The sequence below is a fragment of the Lissotriton vulgaris genome, chromosome 7 (genome assembly GCF_964263255.1).
Source record: "Lissotriton vulgaris chromosome 7, aLisVul1.2, whole genome shotgun sequence".
NCBI classification, from domain to species: domain Eukaryota; kingdom Metazoa; phylum Chordata; class Amphibia; order Caudata; family Salamandridae; genus Lissotriton; species Lissotriton vulgaris.
This window is the reverse complement of record NC_141695.1, coordinates 884140280-884166315: the sequence shown is the minus strand read 5'-3', so window position 1 is coordinate 884166315 and position 26036 is coordinate 884140280. Positions and strand designations below refer to the sequence as shown.

At 45.2% G+C, this 26036-nt stretch overlaps 1 protein-coding gene across 1 annotated transcript in view; it reads left to right on the top strand.

The window, feature by feature from the left end:
• LOC147702615 (platelet-derived growth factor receptor-like protein) overlaps positions 1–26036 on the top strand; it is a 59971-nt gene that overhangs the window by 14024 nt on the left and 19911 nt on the right. Inside the window, exons 2-4 of the mRNA XM_086931281.1 lie at positions 12315–12636; positions 18248–18399; positions 20444–20737. Of these exons, the coding sequence (XP_086787407.1) occupies positions 12315–12636; positions 18248–18399; positions 20444–20737 (768 nt within the window). The remainder of the gene's footprint in view (positions 1–12314; positions 12637–18247; positions 18400–20443; positions 20738–26036) is intronic.

Genomic DNA, 26036 nt, shown 5'->3' with positions numbered 1-26036 from the left:
GTAAGTACTTGCAGGACACAGGGCTTCTTCACTCTCTTCAAGCTGTCTTTCATCCTCTATATATAACAGAATCCGTAATTGCTACAGTTTAGATGAATTAAGATGAAAAGAAGATCCCGGAAAAGATGTTGCGCTGGTACTGTTAGACCTTTCTGTGGGCTCCGACACGGTCAACCACAAAATCATGATCGACCGGGTAAAGGAAGCTGGTACACAAGACAGTGCATTTCAATAGATTCAATCTTTTCTTGAGGACCGTGCACAATTGGTTAGATTAGGGTCTTATCCTAGGGATGGGTGGAATTTGTAATGTCAACAGCGGAATTGGAGGAATATAGTAATTCCGCGTTACTATTCTAACATTGAATTACTATTAAATTCTGCAGCTCTGCTGGTGGAATAAATCAGCATAACCGGGTTTTCTAGGCATGCAAAAGGATCAGGTGCAACTTTTTCACTGCATGTGAAGCAGCGTGTGGGGCGTCATCTTCTCCTGAAGATGGCACTGTAGCAGTGATGTTCTCTGGCTGCTCTGGCTCTGTCAAGTGTCACTGGCCCCCTTGTGTGTGTGCCCTTCATTGCTGCCGGCTTGTTCTGAGGTTGTTTGATGTCTGCACGTTGTTGGTTACTGGTCTTGCAATGTTTGAAGAGCTCGTCTTAGCCTCTTGCACTGTGTGTGGGCCAGCCCTGGGGCACCGTACCTCACAGGCCTCATAATCTGTAGAATTGTTGGATATTCCAGGGTGAGAGAGAGTGAGAGGAGGAAAACAATAAGCAGGGGCAGAGGATCAACATAGAGGCCACCCTCTCATTCTTCCCCGCGAGACCTTGCAGCACCTCCAGAACCTGGAACTTTCCAGAATCCTCCCGCTGCAGCTGCTCCTCAGCCTGTCCACCCTGCATGCCCTTGGGGACCCCACGCCACTAGAGGATGTGGTCATAGACCGCTATGACGTGCCTAAGGTTTGACTGCAGGTGGTGAAAATCGGGGACATCATCCACTACCACTACAACAGCACCTTTAAGGACAGCAAGTAGTTCAACTCCAGCAGGGAGCGTAGGGGAGTAGTTAGTTTGCGGCTGCCAAGTGCTTTGTAGACATACAATGTAGGGTTGTGCATTAGCGACCAAAGAAGTGCATGGCTGCATAGTGGCCTCCAAGCGTGCCAACATCTTGCAAAACAGATGAAAGCGATTTATAAAACAAAATCTTTTAGAAAATAACAGGCAATACGACTTATAAAAAGTAAAAGTAGGCTTCGTACAGGAAAAGTATAGGGTTAGAGAAAGGCAGATGCAGTTCTCTACCTGACCGAAAGATAAACTTGGTATGCAGTCAATCCTGTTAAAGTTGCTGTTCCGCGAAGGGTGAAAGACAGGTATCACTAGCAGTCTGCGGATTGTATAGTTCAGAAGTTGGGAGAAGGAAGGGCTCGTTTCCCCCTTTCTATATTTGATGAAGTTGTTCGATCCTAGGAAAATTGCTTCAGCTTGTGTTGCTGTGCTTCAGTTCTGTTATCTACAAAAACTACGACTGCTCAACAGTAGAGTAGAGAAGTGTGGCTCAATGGTTAGAGCGGCAGACCCTGATGCAGTAGTCTGGCCAGGACCAGGGTTCAATTTCCTCGGACCTGATAATTCTCGCCTCAGTGCCTATTCTGATCATGAGCCCCACTGTGCACCTCTGGGCAATAGCTTGCTTAATCTCTACAACGACCCCAACAACGCTGAGGATGCCTGACTTCACCTTTGGGGTGCCCAGGAGTGGGCTCCTCACAAGGAAAGGCCAGGAAGGGTTCTTCATCGGTATACGTACAAGCGCCGAGATGCCTCCGGGTAGTCGTGCGCTATATAAGTGCGTAATTATCATTAGGCCTGCATTAGGCACAATGCGATGCTACAATATTCATTATTGCATCCAACTACCCATGTACAAATCATGTAACATGTCTGTCTATTTAGAACATGTTATATTTTTCAGTCGAGTAAGGGTTATGCATGCACATATTTCTGACTGAAAAGAACATGTTAGAATGGCTGCATGTTTTATTATTTCGCCGAAAGGGCCGGGAAGCTTGTTATTTTGAAACGGGGCATCTTTTTGCGGAATGTATTTAAAAAAGACACCCTACAGAGCTGTGTGAGCTCATTGTCAAACCCCCTGTGACCTAGTGAGTGTCTCGAGTTGTACTGAAAGCAGCCTACAATTTAAAGAAACACCGCGTCCGAGTGGATGGGCACAGGAAATGTGCAAAAGAAGAAATTCAAATTGACGAAAGGGAGGGAGAAAATACTCCTGAGACATAACTAACTTGATTATTCACATGCTACAATTTACTCTTTCCTGAGGGCAACGCTGCAATATCCAGTTGCATTATCAGAGTTCTCTGAAAAGCCCCCACTGCACCTTAACAGAGGACTTCCTTCAGTATTTACCCATCTGTTGCCCCAAGGTGGGTGTCTAGATACGTTGTTTGGGTGCATTAAGGATATATTAGAGGTGGGCAAAACTCCACGGAATCACATATAGTTTTTATGTAGCTAGGCGGAATTCCGCAGAGTGAAGCTCCGCAAAGTTCCACCCACCCCTACCTTTTACATCGCAATCAAATAAGTCGGAATGTGAGGGTTCCTCAAGGATCCTCGTTGGCCCCATAATTATTCAATTTATGCAAAAGGCCCCTCATTGCGGAACGGCTAGATAAAGGCTGTAGAGTAATTACGCTAAGGACTCACAGCTAGTGTTCCACTTAGATGGAACACCTTCCGGGTATGCACTCTTGCAATTTACAATTAGATATATTGCTAGACAGATGGAGCATTAATGAATAACAGGACCTGTATTTGGGATTATCATTATTGGCCTAATGAATTATTCCCATTACCGTCTCCCTCACCTCCTGACAAGAGCTTGGGGGTTGTGGTCAATGGAAGTCTTCTAATGCATGCTTAAGTGAACTCACTGGTGTCTATGTTCATGTTCCTAAAAATGTTGAGCAAAATTGCTCCTTTTCTGATGATTGAAGCTCACAAACTGATAGTGATGGCTTCAATCACATCTAGGCATACTCCAATGCAACCTATGCAGTTCTGCCTAATGCCATCTTGCATAAACTCCAAGTGATTCAGAACGAGGCAGCAAGGTTGTTTTTAGGTCGAGGCTACCGTCACACTGCGAAGCAGTGGGCGGAGCCGAAGATTTTAGGACTTCTACAGTGGGGCTTTAACCTGCCTCTCTCTTCCATTGGCTAGCTTCATAAATGAAGGCTAGCCATTGGAAGAGATGTGTGTCACTCGGGGCTTGAGCAGATTCGTGGGCGTTTCTTGCTTTTTTTAAAGTCCCGCCCCTTTTTCATCGTCATTCGGAGGTGGGCGCTTACTTTTTTTAATTTTTTTTTGCCGGCGCTTTTGTTTTGCCATTTCCCCCGACCGCCGCCGGAAGAAGTCGTCCTCAGGTGAGTGCTTGCTGTCCTGCCCCCCCCGTTGTTCGTGCTTGCTGTCCTGCCCCCCCCCCTTGTTCATGCTTGCTGTCCTGCCCTCCCCCGCCTCCCACTGTCCGTGTCTGCGTTCCCACCCCCCCTCCATTGCTTTGCATGTGCTTGTTTCTCAAGTCGGCAACGCTCTATCTACTGTGTTATAATATCAAGGAAAACTTGTGAATCCATTCTTAACCGTACATTCCTATAAGGGGCGGACACTGTGAAACGCCCAGCGGTACACGGATACGCAAACACACAGAGAGGCGCTATACAGGGCCTTTAATCAAACGTGTGCCCGTTATACCTTAGGGACTGTGTAGGGTCGGCGGTGGTGGAAAGAGAGGCTTCGCCTGTCCGCTGAGCCGTGCACGCCTGGTGCTGTTCCGGGTTTCTAGCCCCATGTCGGTAGGTGTCGAGATGCGCTCAGAAGCGGGCCTTGAAGCCCTCCCACGCTGAGCTTGTGAGTCGAAGCTCCAGAGGACGCTGCTGCTCAGATTATGCTGCCGGTTAGGGCAGCGGGCTCTCCACGCCGCACACACCCCACAGATGCCCTACACAGCTGAAGCCAGGCGCGGTGCAGTCAGGTTACAAGCCGCGCTCTTTTACAATTCACGTTTATTGACTCAGGAAAACACATCACCGACTGGATTCAAGTGACCTCCGGCTGCGGTTTGGCTGCTTCGATTGTGCGACAGGGTTGTACAGATGTGTCCTCTGTGACTGGTACATTTATAGGCCTGAAAATGAGAATTGCAGCAAACACAACAAATGGAAGACAGTTGCTAATATTAAAAAAACAACACAATGTCCTTTTTTCGAACCCATATTTTAACGCCAATAAAGAAACTTTATAATCTATGTACAGATTGTTTAAAGATACAAATCAATAAATTAACATTTTCAATAGAAAACTAAGCTTTGACATAAAGAACACGAAAACACTGCCGCTTCGGCAATCACATATTCCGGATTTGACACGGATCCGCGAATCCACAGGCTTCACGGCACACGAACAAAAACAGACGAGGCTAAACATGTGCAGTGTGTTTACAGAACAGCAACGGGTATGTACAGCGGGCCGCGGCTCGGAGCGCGCACCTGGGGACACCTCTGTAGGGGTTAAAGCTGAAGTGACACAAACTGTCCATTATTGGCACTCCTCCTTGGGGGAGGCACTCGGTGTGCCGCGAGTCAGGCAAAGTGCCTGGTCCCGGCAGCAATACATCGCATTTCATCTATCACCATTGGACATGTAACAACAAAATTATAAAATACCGCTCCGGTACGCTCCCGTTCTTCTGTAAACGTAGAAAAGTCAATGTAAAAGTTTTAAAAAGCGTCTTCTTTTTCAACAGTACTTCAGTTGTGTGTTTCGAACAGTGCTTCATCGATAGACTTTTCAAGTCCGAGTTGTCAATAAATACCCCCAGACCCCTCCCAGTTCATTTCCTCGCTGGTGCCCATTACCCCGACAAAAAACAACCGCAGAGCGCACGGGAGTTATGCACAGGCTGTGGGGGCGAGGGGTGTCTGCTGCCGGGGTCCTGCCCCTCACCCCCTCCGCCCTCGGGCTCAGTGCCTCCAGTTCTGCCGTGCTGCCTTGCTCACATGAGCTGCAGCTGCTGCATGGCCTCCTGGTGTGCCGAAGGGTACAACGAGGTGTAGCTGGGGATGTCGGCACCCGGGCCTCCCGAAGAGCCCTTTCCGCCAGAGCCGGCCGTGTTCCACACCGGGGGCGAGCTGGCAGCCAGGGCCCGCCCGTTGGCGAGGGCGCTGCTATCCAGACCAGCGCCTCCCTGCTTCATCAGCTTCTTGAACTTGGAGCGCTCGTTCTGGAACCAGATCTTCACCTGGGAACAGAGAAAAACGGTTACCACGTGTGATCTGGGGCACAACAGATTCTGGCGGAATTTCTACTTTAATAAAGCAGCGCGATGTGCCCTGACAATTCCGTGGCCTACCAGGGCAATTAACCAGAGCAAGAAAGACTGCCAAAACACATCTAAAAAAATCCTGCACTATAACTAACTGATCGTGTGAATTACAAGGCCATGAAACTGCTCTTTTTAACAAGAGTAAGGCGCCTTCCACAGATGTCATTGCCTAAGAAATTAGTAGGTTTGCACTGCAGAGAAAACTGTTCTATTGAGAATAAACAAATATTCCAATGTAGTAAAACTCCTTTAAAGGGCACTCGTTCTTATCACGTACAGGTCACACATATTTCCTGAAATTGATTTTTTTTAAAAACAATATTTTGTACCGGACATATTAGCAAACCATGTGTGTTGTCCAGACAGGGATAATAATAAAAATAGATGGTTTAATTCTGCTATAATGTCTGTATTTCGCACAATAAAAGAGCCTGTGACATCTGCCTTTTGTGAGGTGTGTGCTCACCACTGTGTGTGTGTACATGCACATGAAGGATTCGCCTTGAAGCCTGTGTGCGTTTCTGCGCTTGTGTCATGTCTGTTTGGATGTAACCCTAAGCCTGTGATTGTGACTGCGTGTTACTCTGCGCCGTGACTTGTGTATGTTCCTTTTGCATATGTGGGATCGGGGTAGTGTTGTTCTTCGGTGCCTGTGATACATGGCTAAATAACACATAAAGCCACTAGCTAAAGGTGGTCCTCATTGGTCGTTTTTTCTTGTTCTTTAAACGTTTCATTTTCACACTTTCTCAGGGTGCTCCTGACCTCCTTTAGCAGCTCCTCTGCCGGTTGCTCACACTTCGAATCTACCTCTCTGATCAGGGCATCGAAGGATGAAATTTCCTGAAGTCGTTTAATTGTATTTGCTTTTTCTGTCCTGGTGATTTTTTTCTGAATCTCCTCCAGTCTTGCGAGAGTGGCGTCTTCCTCTTCTCGAAGAAGCTGTCGCAGTTGTTAAAATTCCGCCAGAGTTTTCGTCTTCTTAGCTTCCACACCCTTTGTGTGGTACACACTATAATCATGCATAAGTCCCACTACACAAGGCACAACCTACACCAGTCATAATGGGCATAGTCTTTAAACCTGCCCTACCTGCAGTAATTGAAGTGCAGCAGGTATTGGCCTATACTGTCTGCGTTACCTGGAAGGGGAAGTCAGAGCTGCTATAATATTGTGACCTGCTAGGGTTCAGAACAGGTTTGCAATTTAAAAGACTTTCACTTCAGAAAATCAGTGTGGGGCACATTATGCACAACTGTCCTTATGTGTCGATGGTGCTAACTGGAGGCACATCTTTGCTATTCTCATAGGGATTATTATTCAGCAGGCCTACAAGGAGGTTAAGCCTGAACTCAGAGTTACTTGAGCTAATGGAAGACAAAATCAATAGTCTCGTCCAAAAATCCTCCAGTACCCCACTTCACGGTACGGGAGCATTTCAACGCTCCGGTTTTTGTGTTGCTCCCCTGCCCCCTCGTTGGTTGTGCTTGCTGTCCTGTCCCCCCCCCCCACTCGTTGCTTGTGCTTGCTGTCCTGCCCCCCCCCTCGTTGTGCTTACTTGTGATACGGTTTTTGTGCCTCTGTTCCCTGCTTGCGCCTCTGTTCCCTGCTTGTGATCCGGTTTTTGTGTTGCTCCCCTGCCCCCTCGTTGGTTGTGCTTGCTGTGTTGCTCCCCTGCCCCCTCGTTGGTTCTGCTTGCTGTCCTGCTCCCCTGCCCCCTCGTTGCTTGTGCTTGCTGTCCTGCCCCCCATCATTGGTTGTGCTTGCTGTCCTGCCCCCCCCCTTCGTTGCTTGCGCTTGCTTGTGATCCGGTTTTTGTGCCTTCGTGCCTCTGTGCCCTGCTTGTGATCCGGTTTTTCGTGCCTCTGTTCCCTAGGGCGTTACTGGGCAGAGAGTTGTGTGTGGGTGACTCTGTGTGTGGGTGGGTGCGTGTGGGTGGCTCTGTGTGTGTGTGTGTGTGTGTGGGTGACTCTGTGTGGGTGGCTCTGTATGTGTGTGTGTGGGCGGCTTTGTGTGTGTGGCTCTATGTGGGTGCAAATGCGATAGGTCTTGCATTTGCGAGAGATTAAGCTATTGGCATTGTAAATGACAATGCCATTTATTTATGTTTTAAAAACAAAAACATAAATAATGTCATGAGCAATGCCAATAGCTCTAACTTTAACAATGCCGAGACCATTGCATTGTAAATGCTTGTTTCTTTTTCCCTAGACACACCCATGTCACAGCTCTGTTCTAGAAGCTTCACTGGCTTCCCTTGAAACACGGATATAATTCAAGCTATGTTGCGTGGTGTTTACGGTACCAACGTTCTTACACCCAAATTTGTGGCTAAGATCAAGAAATATGTTCCTTCTTGTAATCTGAGATCTGTTCATGCAAACCAACTGGATGTTCCCATATATCAGAAAAGAAGGCCTGGAGGTAGGAGTTTGACGACCCCTACCATGTGGAACTATCTGCCTGCGAAGATTCGCGTGGCTGGGGACTTGAATTTCTTTCGGAAATGTCTAAAGACATGGCTGGTTACACAGGCCTCTGAGATGCAGTAGGGTAGCCTGGATGCCTTCCTAGACACAGTATCACTTTGGTGCCAAGAGATCACTTAATGAAGTTGCGCTTTACACATTCGATTAACATAATATACAAAGCAGGCAAACAAGAGTAACAGTAAGTAAGCAGTGGGCAGGCAGGCTCCATGCCCACTCAAGGCTGACAGGAGGAATTTTCACAATAAGACAGCTTGTGCTGCATGGTAGGTGACACCTAAAAAGGAGGAATGCCGGTGAAATGGCCTGCAGAACAAGAATTGCGCACAATCTGGAATGCACAGCACAAGTATTTCTTGTGCCGTCCACCAATGTAAGAAACTTGACAATGTAATTACATTCATTTAATTACAGTGATCGACCCCTGATAGTGCTCTTCAAAGCAGCTTTCCCATCAGGAGTGCTTGTGTGCAGCGCGCGCCTGCTTGAGGGCCAGACTGGCCCTTTATACCAGGGAAGTTCTTTGAAGTGCACTGGCCAGTGTCCAGGCAGCATATTTACCTTAATTAAGCTAGCATTAGGCGACAAGTGAAGTAGTGTGGCTCACTGGTTAGAGGCGGCAGACCCGAGAGCAGAGGACGGCCCGGGACCAGGGTTCGATTCCCGGCGCGGCAGGTTTCTGGACCAGGGTCAGCGGACTCGATAATTCTCTCGCCTCGGTGCCCACTCTGATCAGCGATCACACTCGGCAACTCTGGGCATTAGCTTGCCTCATCTTCACCAACGGCCCCACCAGACCGCCGGGGATGCCTGGTCTCACCCTGGAGATACCCATTAAGGGGCCATCTCTCAGGGAAGCCAGGAAGGGTTTCGCAGCGGTCGAAGCGCCTTGGGACCCTACGGGTAAGTAGTGCGCTATATAAATGCCTATACATTTACATTTACATTTACATTTACATGCATTTCCTGGCCCCTCATATTGTCTCTGTATGCAACAGGGCCTTTGGGCTTTTTTCAGCCCGCAGAGCAGCAGATCAGCCTCCGTTCCACTTCGCGGGAGAAAAATAACAAGCACATTTCCCACGTTTTGCTACCGCACTGGATTTTCACCCACTTCTGCTATGACAATCCCATTTGTTTTGGACCAATGAATTTTCTCAACACGTTCGTGACCAGCTTCACAGATGCCTTGGGGTGTTAGCATAAAGAGGGTGGCAAGACTATTTGTGGCATGTAAATAATGAATAATGGCCCTTCTTTACTCTTCTCACTCTTTCCTTAGAGTGCCCACACAAGGCTCAGTTCCTAGGCTTAAAATATAATAATTTGTGCAAGTCTGACACTTTTACATGTGTCTAAGGGGAGGGCTGGCGGGACAAAATGAATCATTTTCTTACTAACCATAGGCTTGTGACAGTCATTTGTTAATAATGGTGGGTGTATAATCTTTAACACCTTAATAAATGCAATTCTGCTGCAGTGTGGCTTAGCACGTGCAGTTCATGGAGGTTATAGGAACAGAGGCCATACCTGGTACCTATGCTGAGCAAAGGAAAATGTTTTACCAGAACTTCAGTCTGATTATATTTTATGAAGGTTTATGTGTCTCCCCAATATGTCTGACCTGACAAAGAAGACGCCTGTAATATCTATTGTTAATAATACTTTAAAATATACAGAGTGGAATTTGGCTTAGACCAGAAAGTATTTTTCTCTAATTTCATGCAACTGTCTCTCTGGTGTAGCATTCCACATCCTATAGAGTGCTTCATTGTAATGCATGAGGAACTATTTTACATTTCAAAAGTACACTGGATCATCACACTTTACATTCTTTGTTTAATATGTGCATTGTATACAGAAAGTAATCTTTTAATTTTGTTTTTATCACTGAGCATGGTTTTTTCTATATTTTGGTCAAGACAACTAACACATGTCTGACCTTGGCTTTGCCAATGCTTTTTTGCCTTCTGGTTCTGAAATGAAGTCAGGCCGTACATTTACTAACAAAGAGAGATTGGAAAAAAACATTTTTGTTGCTTCATCAGGTGTGCAAAATGACTGCCAAGTTTGCTCTGTAACATCAAATCTAGAAACATTTGCGCAAAGAGCAGAATTCACCAATGTTGATTAGCTTGCAACTCCTTGTGAAGACACTAGGGGCCATATTACATAAGGTGCCCCGGGAGTGCAACAGGCGGTTGGCGCCCACTTTGTGCACCCCGGGGTACTTTGGTATTATAGAAGGGGGCATAGACGCTTGTGCGTCCCCTTCTATAATACCGATAGTGTTGGCGCACTTAAAGCGCCAGCGCTATCAAAAGAGGGTGTTTCCTCATTTGCCTAGGGGCGTGCCCTATGCAAATGAGAGAATTCCTTTGACTGCGCCCAGGCCATAATATAGATGCCGGCGCAGAGTCAAAGAAGCACTCGGGAGGTGCACTGACAGTGCTCCATTTAAAAAGTGGCGCACTGTCAGTGCATCCCCTGAAAGCAGCCCTCTGCAGGAGGTAAAGGGGGTCCCATGGACCCTTCAGACATCCCCTTGCAGTCGCATACAGTCTCTGACAGCATCCGCCTGCTAGGGGATCTCGAATCCCCTTTGAAAGTGCAGGCGGCACGCCTGCACTGTGAAAACACAGAGCAGCTGCTCCGTATTTTCACATGAAGGCCCTTCCCCCAGGGCAGCGCAAGTTCGCAGCTGTCCCCAGGGCACCGCATTCACCATAATAGGGTGCAATGGCATTGTTTGCACCAGGCACACCTTTCTAAGATGCGCTGGGCTCAAACAATGCCAATACGTAATACGGCCCAGGAAGAGATTTTATGTTTAAATTTGTACATATGAAAATCCTGACTGTAGAGGGGTCTTAGAAATCTAGCCCAAATACTGATGAAATTGGTTTATTGTTTTACAGGGATTCAGCACCTTGCACGTGTGTTATTTAATATCTGTGCGGCAACGACACAGAAGAGAAGCTTCTTCTTAGAGGAAAACAAAAGCTTCTTAGAAGAAAACATGCGAGCTGCAAACTAGTCGTTGCTTTTGAACAACTAAAAGAATGTTGTTTGATGCACCCTTGACATACGGACGGTTTCAGACATACTGCCCATGAGATTCTCCAGATTCAACTGACTCAAAAAATTTGCAAGCACGTAGACATAGATGTTCAATGCTTTCTAGAAGTACAACGCTACAGGAAACTGTGCCCCTCCCCAACTAGAATGACCACAGACGTCTTGGTACTGGGAAAAGACAAAGTGCTCTGGGGTCCACAACATTGGCCCACAGAAATGGGTGCAGTACCGCAGCCTTCCCATCATGTTCGCAACCTTTGATTTATTATTGATGACTCACTATCTATGCTTCACCAAGCTACGAAGGTTGCTGCAACATGTTTCACCATTCTAAAGTGGCTGAGAAAAAATGTGTGGATGCTTGCTAGCCCTACTCAGAGAACCGTAGTCCAGGCCCTTGTTACATTTAGGCTGGACTACGGCAACACCCTCTATCTTGGAGCTAATAAAGATGTAATTCGAAAGCTACAGAGAGTACATAACTCTGCGGCCAGACTGCTTTGCCGAACTCCTAGAACAGCTTCTATCTCCACCTCCTTCAGAGACCTTCATTGGTTAAGAGTTGAAAATCAGATTAGGTTTAAAACTCTGAATTATATGTTCAGAATTAAGCACGGCATGGCTCCCATGTATGTGCAAAATTTAGTCCATCTCTATCTGCCTTCTCGTACTCTCAGATCCGCTACTCAGGTTAAATTCCAAGTGTCAAAGGTCAGACTTTCCCGCATGGGTGGCCGTTCTTTCTCCTATTTGGGCCCTGTTCTGTGGAATTCTCTTCCTCTGTCACTTCGCACTCAGATGAATATTACACTTTTCATAAGTCTCTTAAAACCTGGCTTTTTAATCAGTAAGTGCTACTCCCCTATCCTTTGTCACTTCCGCCAGGCGCCGGGAAAACCTTTTGGGTAGTTGTTGTGCCTAGATATAAATTTCATTAACATAACATAACTTTACTATATTGAAAGACAAAACATGTATACCAGCATCTGCTATGCCTCTCCATATAATGATGTGTGCAGCATGAACTTGGGTGTCACAGGAGCCAATTGATCAAAATAGTGTTACTATCATGAAGTGAAACTTTTAAATAAAAAACATACACTAATAAAATAATTGGTGTTAATGATTAGCTCTCTCACTTTCGGTATATGATCATAAGATTCACAAGCTTACAGAGGGAGGGTAGGAGATCCCACCTCAATTATTGAGTGGGGGGTTCAAATCCACCACTTTATAAGTGCCGACCATCCCAGAAAGAGGCAGTGAAGCTGCTTCAGCTCAGGTGTGGTGACTGGCTAACACAGTTTTATCTAAATTGCATTTTCTCCTTTCAGCTGAATGTGCACCAGTGGATAAGGCAGTGGAGAAGAAGGTGGAAAAGAAACCCAAGAAAGATGTACAAAAAGTTCTCAAACCCCCCGGCAAACAACCCAAACCAACTGCTACAAAGCCTAAACCCAAAGCTACCACCACTCCCAGCATTGGAGGCCCAGAAGAGAGCATTCTTTCTCAGGTGCTGCAGAGGGGACAGTTCAAGAAGGTGGGGGAAATGTTGACTGTGTCAGCAGGAGATGTCCTTGATCTACGCTGCAAAGGAAGATCTGTCCGGTGGAGGTACCCAGAAAACCTGGAGGAGGACGAAGATGGGCGCCTAAGGTAAATCATGCAGTGCACACTTGTTCAACAGAAAAGAAAAAAGCTTTCTGTTTGCTATGCATAATGCTGGATTCAAAATCCTATGAGAAAACTTCATAATTCTTTGCATAGAAGTAAGATAAACCTACTATTTGTCATATTTCTGCTACTGACACCAGTAACTTCATCAATGCGTGGCCACTCAACAGTAATCCAGTCTTGGCCAAGCTCAGTCAGTTTGACCATGTTTCTTTGTCTCTGCTTAATACCCTGTTTATTGTCCCAAAAATCTGGGTCTCCCCATGACGACTGATGGCTCAAAGATTTTTATTGTGTTTCCTCTCCTTCCATTGTGCAGATTCTGAATACTTCGTTGAAGGCCGGTATGGCACCCAGTGTCTTAAAGAAAGCAATCAATCACCTCTTGCAATCTCTCAGAGAGTAACCTTCTTTGCTGTTGTGTACCGGGTCATTCCAGGTCACAGCGGGGAGATTTGCCTCCAGGAAGCGCAGGTATATCATCTGACCATTTCGAATAGGGAAAATGCACAGGTTTGTGAACCTCTTCCAAATTTACCTGGAGGATCCATGTTAGGAGCATTCGTTACCTGCAAGAGCTTACAAGGTCTTGGGTATTATTAGAGGGTTTTTATTAGAAGCTAGGTTGAGCACCTCTCTCCAGGCCACTTCAGACATTGTATCCAGTCCTGTATGTTTGAGTGATAATCAGCTACATTCTGGGTGTTGTAGTTTCATTTTGCTACATTGAAGTAATTACAGTAGTGCATCTGAACTCAAAGATTTGTAGTTGCATCCAATTCTGGACTTTTCAATGTCCGTTATGACCAAGAGTCAGGTGGTCACCTGTTAGAAGTAAAACTAGTGCAGAATATATGCAAAATGAAGGTACTATATCAAAATTACTTTAGCTATGAACAGAAATAAATATTATGAGAAGAAATATTGTTCTTTTTTTTATAATTCTTCTTATTACTTTACTAACTGCAATCAGCCCCTAAAGGTCTGCCAATGAAATAGCTACAGAACTTTATTGCATACATGATTGTTATGGGCAATTTGATATGTACCCGAGATGCTATGCTCTGACAGTGAGGACCCAACTTGTTTCCGGCCAGTGTCCTTGGTGATGGAGAATCGAGCTCCCTGGATTCCGAGATGTGATGCTCTGTCTCAGAGATCTGTGTTCCCATGATTACTGACAGCGTTTGAAGAATCTCAAGGGAATTCTTATTGTTTTACGTATGGATGTCCCTATAGACCTAAGGAAAAGCACTATACATTATATCAATATATGAACTAAAAGCACAGTACCATAAAACATAACTAACATGCTATTGTGCTGTATCATCATAGTGCAGCGATTTAATCAAGATAAGTAATGAAAGATTGGGGAATATAGGTCACAAGCAAATGACTGGTGAGTGCATTGCTGGCACAAAAGGAAAAAAGGTGTAAAACACAATAATGTGAATGCTTGTGACCTACAGCTTTGTCAGTTATCCACTGTGAGGGGTTGCGGGGTGTTTCATTTTAACGTGCATCAGTTATGTTGCGGGATATGAGAACAATGAGAGCACCCATGCAAACCGATGTGAGCTGAAAGTTAGGGATTTCTTAATACCATAACTGGTCAAAATCAATATCAATATATATCTTTATTCAGTTACATTTTGAACCATAAAAGCATACATCAGAATAATAAATACAATATATAAAAACAATACATTCTACAAAGACAGGTTTAGAAGGCTTGATAAGTTGCACAAATTATACTGGAACCATCTACCTCTGGAGCTGAAAAGTGGTACCTCATTGCTTAAGTTCAGGAAGGCTTTAAAGACCTGGCGTTTCACTCTGAATATTGACTAGCTATCCTGAAATTCTGTGAAATTCCTCTGTTTCCTTTCCGGTCATAGGCAGCACCAAGAAGACTCCGGGCAAAGGTTTGTACTTTATAAAAATTAAATCAAATAAAAGACACAACTGAAAAATAGCAGCACAATTGATCTTCCTGTGAACTCCTAAGGTTAATTATAGCTCCTAAAACATACAACATTTAAAAGCATGGCCTCATCAAGTAGCATCTGTAAAAAACAAAGCGGGCAGTGTGAACTTGTGAAAAGTTTCTGTCTTTAAGTAATGGGGCAATAAGAGTTTACCTGGGCGCAGTATACAATTTACAAAACATGATAAAATGCATTGTATCCTGCAGAGTACAATTTCCCCAGCCATAGGGACCCCGGGATATTGTTTTTCAACAGAGCTAAAAGGAGCTCCTTATCCTGGGAGGTAGCTAACATTGCATACTTTTTAACAGAGGAATCAAGCAATTCAGACTCCTCTCTTAACCATGTATTCCCTTCGAAATAGTGTTCCTTCACCCATTTATAATCCACTCTATGAATACCCTCAGGGTTAGAAAATAGCCCTCCCCCCCCCATCCCAACTTGAGAAATGAATCCCTAATGTTCTTGAAACTGGACTTTTAAAGCATGATCAAGTAGCAAACATAACCTGAGTATTAAGTGGTCAGGCTAAGCTCCTCTTTGGCCCATATCCTGATCCAGCTCAACAATGGACAAGGCCATCTGATCACTAAGATTCTTGAATCTCATCTCCTCACGCACACAAAAAGTCAATGTACTTTGGGGGACACATAATAGACAATAAGGAATTTATTTTTTATGATCTGGAGTTCTTTTATGGGCACATATTTCTAGATATCGCTCCCATAAGATGTCTCTTAAATGCACTTGGCCTGATAGATCTTAACCAGCTGCTCCGCACCCTGACCAGGTGCCACGAGCGTGAGGGGTAGGTGTGCCGCCACTCCAGCGCGATTACGAAGGTTCCAGTAACTTCAATGCGCTGGCCTCACGGGAGTACGCTGCGAGGCCTGATCCAATCCCCCCTAGGGTCGCCTAAATAGAGCAGGACCCCGAGGCTCTCTTTTCCTCCGAATGAGAGAGGTTGTATCTACCTTCTACATATTGTATGAACATTTAGCTCATCTTTGTTATTCTGTGTAGTACTGTATTTAGGTCCTGACGAATCGCCATCTGGCGAGAAACATGTTGACCACACCAGGGGGTTGAGTTAGAGTTCTGTAAACTTTTTACGGTCTCTAGTTCCCCTCTCACCCCTTTTAACCAGGGAACCAGCCACGGTAATAAAATTCAGTGTGGACTGTTTTACCCTTTTTATTTCCACTCACGTTTTCACTGACTACACCACTCTATCTCCTCACCTACACCCACCATCGGCAAGGAACTAAAGAACCCCGCTAAAAAAGTACCTTTTGGTACTCCGGCAGACATTGCAGCGCCGGTCTGTCGAGGAGCAGTGAGTCGATGATGACACTGGATACCCTCCAGTAAGGGTGTGTTCCACACCTAATACTCTGGGTGTATGAGGCTCTCCAAGTTCCGACTAGGGAATCTTCCCAGTCACGTTATTGACTATACCTACCCACCCTTATCTCCACGTATTCACACCATCTCTGGGGAACTTTGTACTCTGCTGTAATCCAGATCTTAACTAATGCCTTGAGCGTTATTGTGAAGTTGTCAAACCATATAATTTGAAATTGGCCCACATCAATTAGCACAATGGCACTCTAAATTAAAGTTAAACATATTCTTGGCTTTGTGGTTCAATGCCATCTCCTCCAGTGTCTGATTATGTGCCTTCATCCAAGATATCCAAAAATAAAACAGATTGACAGATGCATCTGAGCTGCTACCCACATGCTGAAAATCACAATTATGTCTGACTTTTTGGAAGTACATACTTAAAATGAAACCCCATAGGGAATAATGTTACATTAAGTTCTATAAAATTGTTAAAAATATAACAAAATATAAATTAACAATAACATCTATAAAAAGTACATATTTATTTTTTGTATACAAAATATTTATTATACCTCCTTTATTTCTATGGGAGGCTTTGCAGTACCAGTGGCATGCCATGTGTAACACAGAATGTACTACAAAAGTGTAAATTACTACATAGTTGTAAGTTACTACAAAAGTGCAAAAAACAAAAAGTAGTGAACTTATTCAAAAGTTTACTTACCTTTGAGAATTGGCACGCAGCGTCTGTATCCATCGTTTAGTATCCATAATTCCCTGATTTTCTGACCTTACTGTACACGTCTTTCTGCTTCCTGTTTAATACCTGAGCTACTTGTATGCCCAAAAAAAGTCCTGATATCAGCACTATGCCCAGAGTTGACATTAACCTAATTAAAGTTTCCAAATAAGCCATTGGTCAGGCTGGAGTGTTCTTCCTTCACAGCAAGGCGGCTAATAGCATTCAGGAAGTTGTCGCTATTAACAAAGAACGTTTTGATTAGGTATGTATTCTATTCAGTACCAAATCTTAACCACAGCTCTGTAATGATCTCTTTTTTCGGGGGTAAAATTGAAATGATCAGGTCAGTGTTCACCTTAGCTGAAGACCTTTACACAGACCATGGCTTTTGAGGTGAACGACTTTTAGCAGAATCTGGATGGCCCCAGCGCAGTGTGCCTCCGCATTTCTTTCCTCCGGCCACAGTGGTCCATTCATTGAGCTTCCTTACTGTTTTTGCCGATTGATGCTGTGGAGGATGTCACTGCAAAGTGAAGACTTGAAAAGGGTCTCTAAATCTTGACTAAAGCAAATTCCCATGCAACTCCCATGGCTTTTGATGCATTCCCAGATTTACAAGGACTTGTAAACCTGGGAATGCATCAAAATCATACCCCCCCCCCCCAAAGGCGAGGCTTAATGGGGAGAAATAGCTCTTTTTCTCCTCATTGTTTTTGTTTCTATGTGTGCTGCATTCTGCACCACACATACAATGAGGAAAACTCCATCAATTATTGTTTTTGTACAGAAGGTGTGCCTTCCTGCACAAAAACATTCATCCTTGCAACGCAGCGCACAATGGTGCAAGGAAGCCTGCAATGGAGGTAGGCACCAATTGTGCGCCAGCACAGAGGAAAGCACAGGCACACCCCTGTGCTTTCCTGTGCTGTAAATACGATGCATCCCTGCACTTTTCCAATGACGCAGCTTGGCGAACCTAGATGGCTTGCAGCACCGCACTACGTCAGTTGCCTGTAAATATGCCCCTCTTTCGCCAGGAGAATAATTCTTCATTGTTGTTTGTATGACTAGGACAATGATTAATCTTTTGTGGTTAAAAGAAAATCAGTCGGTATTTTTTAGGACTGGTGGCTTTAAGTTTCTTGGTGTACTATATAGAAATGATAAATTATATTTGACAAGGTAAAGAAAATAATTTTGAAACTATATTGCACCAGTATTATGACAAAATATCAATATATATCAAGTGGTCAGAAAGTAGGGAATTTGATTTTCCATTTTCACTCTTTAAATTACATTTCAATTTCTATGAAATTAAGACAAACTACTATCTATCATAAGGCACAGCTCTGGTGTGAGAGACTTGAGTTTGTGCGATTTGAGAGATAGTTCTGCTGCATTATGCCTGATTGTAATACGTCTGCGTGACCAGAAGAAGATCTTGGCTGACTGACGACGGAGTTCATTAGTTCACTGTAACATGAAATCTCTCTGACTGACAATGTCTCCCTTGCAGAATAAAACACTTCGAGCGGTATAGCCAGCTGCTGGTGGTGAACTCTACAGCCGCGGACACTGGAGAATACGGCTGTGGATCCTACCTCTGCGACAGCCCCGAATGCCATGGAGGAGAGGAGAGGATGGGCAAGACCTTCGTCTTTATCACAGGTATCATTGGGGAGCCATGTCAGGGATGACTTGTTGGACTGATGCAGACTGAACCATAGGTTCAGCTGTGTTGCTTCATGAAGAACCAACTTTCCAATTTAATTACAACAAAAATGACGTTGTTTATTAAAATGTATCTATCTTGAAATAACTGGAAAAGTGTTTACCATGTTAGGGAAAGAAGGAATTCAGACTTCATTCTCACATCCCTTTTAGTATTGTAAGGGATAGCACAGGGCTCTCTCTCCTTGTTGGTTTACTTCGTTCCTCAACTATCAGACAAAGGGAAATACCTTTGAGTACTCAGATTGTTATTGAAGATAATTTATTAATGCAGTGGTGGCGCATGGTTTGCTGTGGCCCTGTGGACAAAGGTGGATTTGCCTTTAGAGAAAATTAAATTGAAAATTTTGGTCTTGGTCGTGAACACAATTCCTCCAATGTCCATGGGCCCGCTTCTTGCAAAGAATGGCGGATTAAATGTTTGTTGATCCCAAGACTCCCAATGAAAAGGACATCCATAGCACGCCTTAGTAATGTTATTTTACTTTGTGATTGAGTAAAACACATCAGCAATTGTCAAACCTTAAGAATGTTGGGCTGTTTTGAGGGTGGGTTTCTGAGAGCATTAGGGGTTTCCTTCAGATCTAATTTTCATTGTTCTGCATCTGTTCCCAATATTTGTGAGATCTCTCTTCCTCTGTCCCTGTGCCTCTAGTTCAGTGTCCATGCACCCCAGCATCCCTGCCCCAGAGTCTCTGTGTCCCTGTGGAATAAGATTTTCAGTGTACTCTTTGTGCATATTTCTATTCCCCGGTGTCTGGTTTTTGTTGGTGGCTTTTTGCTATAGACCGAATGTTTCCCGTTCCCAGTGTCTGTGCCACCCGGTTGAATGAGTCAGATTTGTTGGTATCCACCAATGACACAAGTCTGCAATCACTCATCCAACTACTGGTTTTGGAAACTTCGACTAAGGTTGCAAGGTCCAGGATTTCAAGCAGTCCCAAGCCAAGTTCGAATCAGCCTGGCTTGGATTGCTTTGCAGCCTGGAATTATTCTGTTTCCTTTTTCCATTATAAATGCAGATCTACAAGAACTGGAATGCAAAGTGACATGAGTTAATAGGCCTGTACTGGCTAAGCAACTCACACAGTCTGGCATCATCAGAGCCTGAGCAATAACTACATAAACTGTCAGCTAATTCCACAGCCGAATTTTGTGCACTGACAAATAATTTTCAATGCTGGATATTACATCTTCTTCACTCCGGTCTTAATGTATGACCACTCAATATCTCTGTTCTGTGGCTGACTCTGATCAAATGTCTGATACACCTCTTTCTACGTAATAGATGAGGCACAACGGCTCCCAGACTCTGTTTCTGTAAGTTTACATACCCAGTTGTCAGAGACTCTTGCCAGTTTTCAAATGCTTAACCCAGTGCTTAATTTGTGCCAGTGTTTGCCACTGCTTGGCCCAACACACATGTGCAAGCACAGTTACTTATTTACGAGAGTCCCCAACTGGTGGCGCTGTGCATCTGTTTTCTTTTTTAAGCAGAGTTCTGGAGTATTTAACTATTTAAAAATATCTTAGAAATACCTTACAAAATGATAAACCAAGGACTTTCGGGCCATTCCTATAGTAGGGTGACGTGGGTGGTACCAGCTGCTGTGGAATCGTGTGCCAATTAATCAATGGCATCCCGCTTATACTTAAAAAATAATGGCAACTGTTTCAGAGGTTTAAACAAATGTTGTAACAATGTATGTAGTTTAATTGCGGTCCAGCCTGACTACTGCATTCCAAAATTTGGCAAAACTAGGACCTGGTTCACTGGTATTCATCCATGAGAGCTGTGAATTCTGCTGTTTTACATCAGTTGCATACACCAGGCCCACTGTCCCGTAAAAGCACAGCGGGACCAGATGTTTTCTAGGAACAATGAGCGGTCATAGAATATTCAAGGAAACCATGTGCTGTTTGGAGTACTACTTGACATCTGGTAAGCCGAAAAGTTAACATCTGTCTTTTGCTCCCTCAGACCCTCGAGAGCTCTTCGTGCCCACTGAGGATTACTATGAAGTGGTCCAGCTGCGGACTAACCGGCCCAGCTTGCTGCCCTGCCAGGTCACAAGTCCATTGGCCAAAGTAACCCTGCATCGCGAGTTCCCGCCCGAAGACGTGGCTGTGGATGGTGTGCATATCTCCTTCGACGTGAAGAAAGGCTTCATCATCTACCGACCACACCCATCCCTCGCAGGGTCTCTATACTGTATGGCAGAGCTCAACGGGCTACGGCAGATCTCCACCAAGTACATGCTCATCTACGTCAACTGTGAGTCTTTGATCCTATGTGTGGCCAATGGGTGGGACCTGTAAGATTCACCTCCCAATAATTCGTTTCACATTAGTGGAAACATAGAACCGAATACACAGTGACATCCAACAATCAGAGTGCAGGATTCACAGTATATTCAATGAGAAAACAAGGATGGGCATGTAGGGGGAAGATTCAGGAAGAGGCCATTTATGGATAGGCTATAGATAAGGAGATGGTTTAAACTACTAGATATGGCCACCCGGCAAATCAAACTAAAGACTTGGAGGGTGTGACATTGATGAAATAATAGGGACTAGAAAGGCCAAGATCCTGAGATGAAGAGTCTAGTTCACTTTCTTGCAAGAAACTCAGATGATAAAAGGTGATTGAGGGTCCTTTCACAGGTATTGTAGAGGACGATTTCATCCCTTCATATTCTTCTTTTGCAAGGGGACAGTCAGTAATACAACTGACGCACAATTAGCTACATTTACCCCCATGATGACCAAGGCAGCTATTAGCCAGAGCACTAGTTTCCGCAACAAAATATCGTGAACTTGAACACATGTAGCGAGCTAGGAACGTGGAAGAAAGGATTTATTCATTTCATTCAGCAGGGAACAACGTACATACTAAATTAAACATCATCGTGGCAGATTGCCAGACCACAAGAATGTGAGCGTGCACTGTATGTGGTTTGCGCTACATCAGATTACGATACTCTGCAGTACGCCATAAAGACTGTGAGCTGAGACTCTATTAAACTCCAGGTACAGGGGATAAGTAGGAGAAGCCGTGCCACAATACTTTAAGAACGAATGGGTGGATGGCATGGCATGGTATTGAAAGTCATAAGGTGGCAATCATTGAAGGTGGTAGTGAACGGTGGGCATTTATCACAGGGATGCATGTATGTATGTGTTTGAGGCTGTCTTAGTGTATGGTGCACACTTATTTAAGTGAAGCACCCTGCACTAATCCAGACAACCCTTATGGTGATTTCAGTGGTTTTAGATAACCTTAGAAAGCTCGCTAAGTAGTAGATGCGGAGAACAGCCTTCAGGCGTAGTCCAGAAGGAGTGTAAAGCAGATTGTTTTACAAGTACTAATCATAGAGTGAAGGTGAACTGAGAGAGAGCCACACAGGGAGTTATAAAAATATGTATTCATTATAAACACTCACTAATGCATTTCAATATCTCCTCCCCGAAGATATAATCACAGTACACACAAAACTTCTGTAATAGAACACGTAATTAGCACAAATACACAGAGGTCCCTAGGGGGAAGCCATACCATATACTAATAAAGTGGAATGAGAACCATGATCTAAGTCCACACTGGACCCCGAAGACTTAGAAGAGACAGGGACCCAAGGAACCACCCAAGGTAAGTACTGGGGAATCCGACGGCATACTCCATACAAGTCAATGGGGACGTTTGTTTGCAAATTTCAAGAAGGACCCTTCCCAGAGGACCCTTAAGAAACCCTGTGGAAGATGGAAGGTTGGAGAGTTACCCCACCCATGGATACCTCTGGAACGAGGATACCTACACCAGGGAAGCTGGGTGCATAGGTGCAAAGTGACGTCTGACACCGCCATAGCCCACAATGGAGGACTTCAGTAAAGATGCCACTGGCAAAGGAGCTGAAAGAGTCCAGTGGAACCCAAGGGTGGATTCAGGAAGAGATGTACCTTCAAGCAGAGGGGACAGAGTCTATGACACTCAGGAGTGACCAAGAGGCACGGAAGATGTATGTTCACCGATGTCCGAAGATGCAGGAGAGTTGACGATGACCTTGGCACTGTAGCTGTGCGGACCAGGCGCTACTGTGGAAGACCAGGAGCTGTTCACAAGCTGTCCAACGTCAGATGCCAAGAGCCAGGGGTTCGGTGTCCGGCTGGAGCACCAGCAACCTTTGCAGCGGCAACAAAAGTTGCAGACGAAAAAGGTGCATTGTCCAGACCAGCAATGTCCAAGGGACTCGCCACAAGCAGAGAAGTCAGAGTATGCCACGAGCAAATGGAGGAGCCCATTGGAGCAAAGAAGACCCTCAAGAGGACCTCAGGCAGGAGGCACAGGAGTTGCAAGAGGACCTTGAGCAGCTCACCAATTATGAAGGCCCACTGTGCAGAGGATCAGGTGAGGACTAAGATCTTGGCAACAAGAGATGCTGGAGGCTGGAGCTTCTTGGAGCCTGAAGGTCTCTGGTGAACAGAGTCAACAATCCTTGGTAACAGCAAGTTGGCGCTATGCACAGAGGGACTGCCCCAGTGATTCAGACGAGGGATACTGGCTTCAAACTTATAGGGAAAGACAGTACAGGCCTCGAGGGAATTGCAAAACCACCACCTGTGTTGCTGAACCTTTCGGAGAACGTGGGAGCTAAGGAACAGGAAACCGGTCAGCTTCCTTACGGTGCCTGCAGATGCCGGGGAGTTAATGTTAATGTTAATGTTATAGTGATTTGTATAGCGTGCGGCTGCCCCAGCCAAGGGGCGTCCCGGCGCTGCAAGCAGACAGAATGCAGAGAGTTGGAGGTGCGGAGAGAAGAAAAAAATTATTGAAAGAGATGAGTTTTGACAGCCTTTCTGAAGGCAAAAAGGTCTTGCATACCGCGGATAGCTTCGGGAAGGCTATTCCATAGCTTGGCAGCTAGGAAGCTAAAGGATCGGCCGCCTACTCCTTCACTCCAAGGGAGATTCCTTTGGGTGTCTTGGAGAAGAACCGGTATGGAGCACAAGCACAAACAACGCAGCAGACTGGCAGGACAATGAGATCAGGAGTAGCAGGAGTCTTCCCGGTGCAGTCTTGATTCCCAAAACGAAGTCCAAACGGTTGAAGATGAAGTGGTTTCGGATCTGAATCTTGTCCCACGATGAATCTAAAGACCCACCCACAGGTAAGCCCTTAAGTACCCTGAGGAGAGGGTTGGGACAATTCAGCGATCCCTCCCAAAGGAGGGGCCAGACAGTGTGGAGCATACTCCTATGTCCTTTGTCCAGTTTCGCACCAGAGCAGGAGCCAACGGCTCCCTAAACTGGTTCCAACTGGAGTATACAAGGAGGGCACAAAATGTGCTCTTCAAAGCAGTCTAGTGGCACTGGCAAGTTCCCCCACCCTGGCCCAATACACTAAGTTCTGTCTGGGAGGTGGTCACACATCCCTGTGACAGGAAACCTATTGTCCTACCTTCCCCTGCTTGAGCTTGGCTTAGCGGTACAAAAGGGGGTGGTGATGGACGGAGCATCTTAATCAATCAAACACTCACACCCAGTCAAAAGATCTGGATTTAATCCATCACCGTTCTTTAGCCCACTCTGACACCCCAGTTCAGACATGGCTATATGCAAATCAGTCTGACCCTGTGCCTCATGGGAACAGTCCAGCCCAAACTTCCAAGCCATGTCTTCCCTGGACCGGAAACAAGCTTCCGAGGACCGGTTTCTGGCATACCAGCCGTCTTCAGCCCGGCTTGCTTAAATCCAGTGGCAAAGTGAGCAGCAGCAGGAGGGCAGAATTGTGTCTGTGGTCGGCAGCAGCCATATCTTGCTGTCAGACTCTGGAAGACTGGTTCCGAGAGCATGAAGGGCTTCCCGGAGGAGCCCCACAGTGCCTGGAATCATACCTCCAACACAGGTGTTGGGGTATGATTCCAACATGTGTGATACCAAACATGCCAGGGTTCATTACAGCCAGTTTAGAGTTAGCCATCGTGTAATGACGCATGGCTACTCTATGAATCGTAATGGCTGATGCACTTACAATGCCTGGAGATTGGACTCTAGGAATTGTAGGTGCGTCCTGCTCATGAAGGGGCACCCTCACACTTATAACCAAGCACCCTGCCTTCAGGATTGAAAGGCGGGCCTTAGGGGTGAAATATATATGTTTTAAGTGTTCTGACCTCAGATATAAGAACACATATCTTTCGTAAGTGGTGCTAGCACCACCTTACACAGGCTGCAATGGCAGGCCTCTAGTCACAATTTGAGAGGTCTCCCATGGCTTCAGCCCATGGGGGACCTTAGTACCATATACTAGAGACTTGCAAGGGTACACCAGTAACCAATCTGGGGAGTACCTAAGTACTCACCATAGTCCAATTTAGGGAGGAAGCACAGAGACTTGGGGTCCTGATTAGCAGGATTCCAGTCAGACTAGTCAGAAAAACACAATGACATCAGCAAAAGTGGGGGTAACCATGAAAGCAGATCATACCTTCCTACAGTATGGAAGGCAGCAATCTGAAAATGTCTGAGTAAAAGACTATCAGTAAGCGCTAGGAGGAGCACTTATGGACGGGTACATCATGCAATATTCACTAAATGTGGTTGGACTGACTGCAGGCATACAGTGCAAGGCTTTAAAAAGGTTCAACTATTGTAGAAGTGAGGCTAGGATGCACGCTGAAGTCTTAAATAATGGAGGCAAGCAGCTTAGTTGATAGGGAAAGAAGGCTCTCTAGTATCATGTCTGAGGGAAAATGAAAGTGGTGCAATGAATAGGACGCAGACCTAAACAATTAATGTATTTACAGGCCTATCTGTACAGCTGCCAACAGACCAAGCAAGGAGAGTCTTTCTGTTGGTGGCCCGTAAAAGGTGACTCATACATGAGTAATGGAACATATTGGGGGAGCATTCAGGTATGTGTGCACCTTGGCAGCACTTGTGAACATAAACACACAAAATATTTATGCCTAGAATATGGCTGTGGGCCCGGTAAGCACACATTGTGTGAGCTTACCTGTAATGCTCAGAACAGGCAGGGCTCCTGCGCTCCACCAGCAGTAAAAGATGACTATCTGCAATGAATGCACTAACTGTGCAAGCTAGCGCATACACTGTAAGCCGTGTACTCCCGCTTTCAGTTTGTAAGAGTGCACTTTGTGAAAGTTCAACAACTAGTAATTCTGGAGACTGTTTTACACGATGAAATACGTGGCAGAACTGTGTTTGCATCACACATTTCTTCATGTTGGAAGGATACAAAATAAGCTGATGCATAGAACACACACACATACATGTGCAATAGTGTCCCGCTCCCATAGTTACATCAGTAGATGAGCACTGCTTAAGAATTATGTGATGGCTAAACACTTCAGAGTCCGTATCATTAAGAACTAATGGTGGCTGCAATTCAGACTAGTTAATGCATCTAAACATAGCTGTCATCCACTACTATTTATTAAAAATAATCCATATACACCGGTTTGATAGTGCATAGTGACACCTGTAATGCGGTGAATGTCACTTGTGCATTGACTTCGGTTGTACAACTCGCAGTATTACCCCCACATATCAGGACT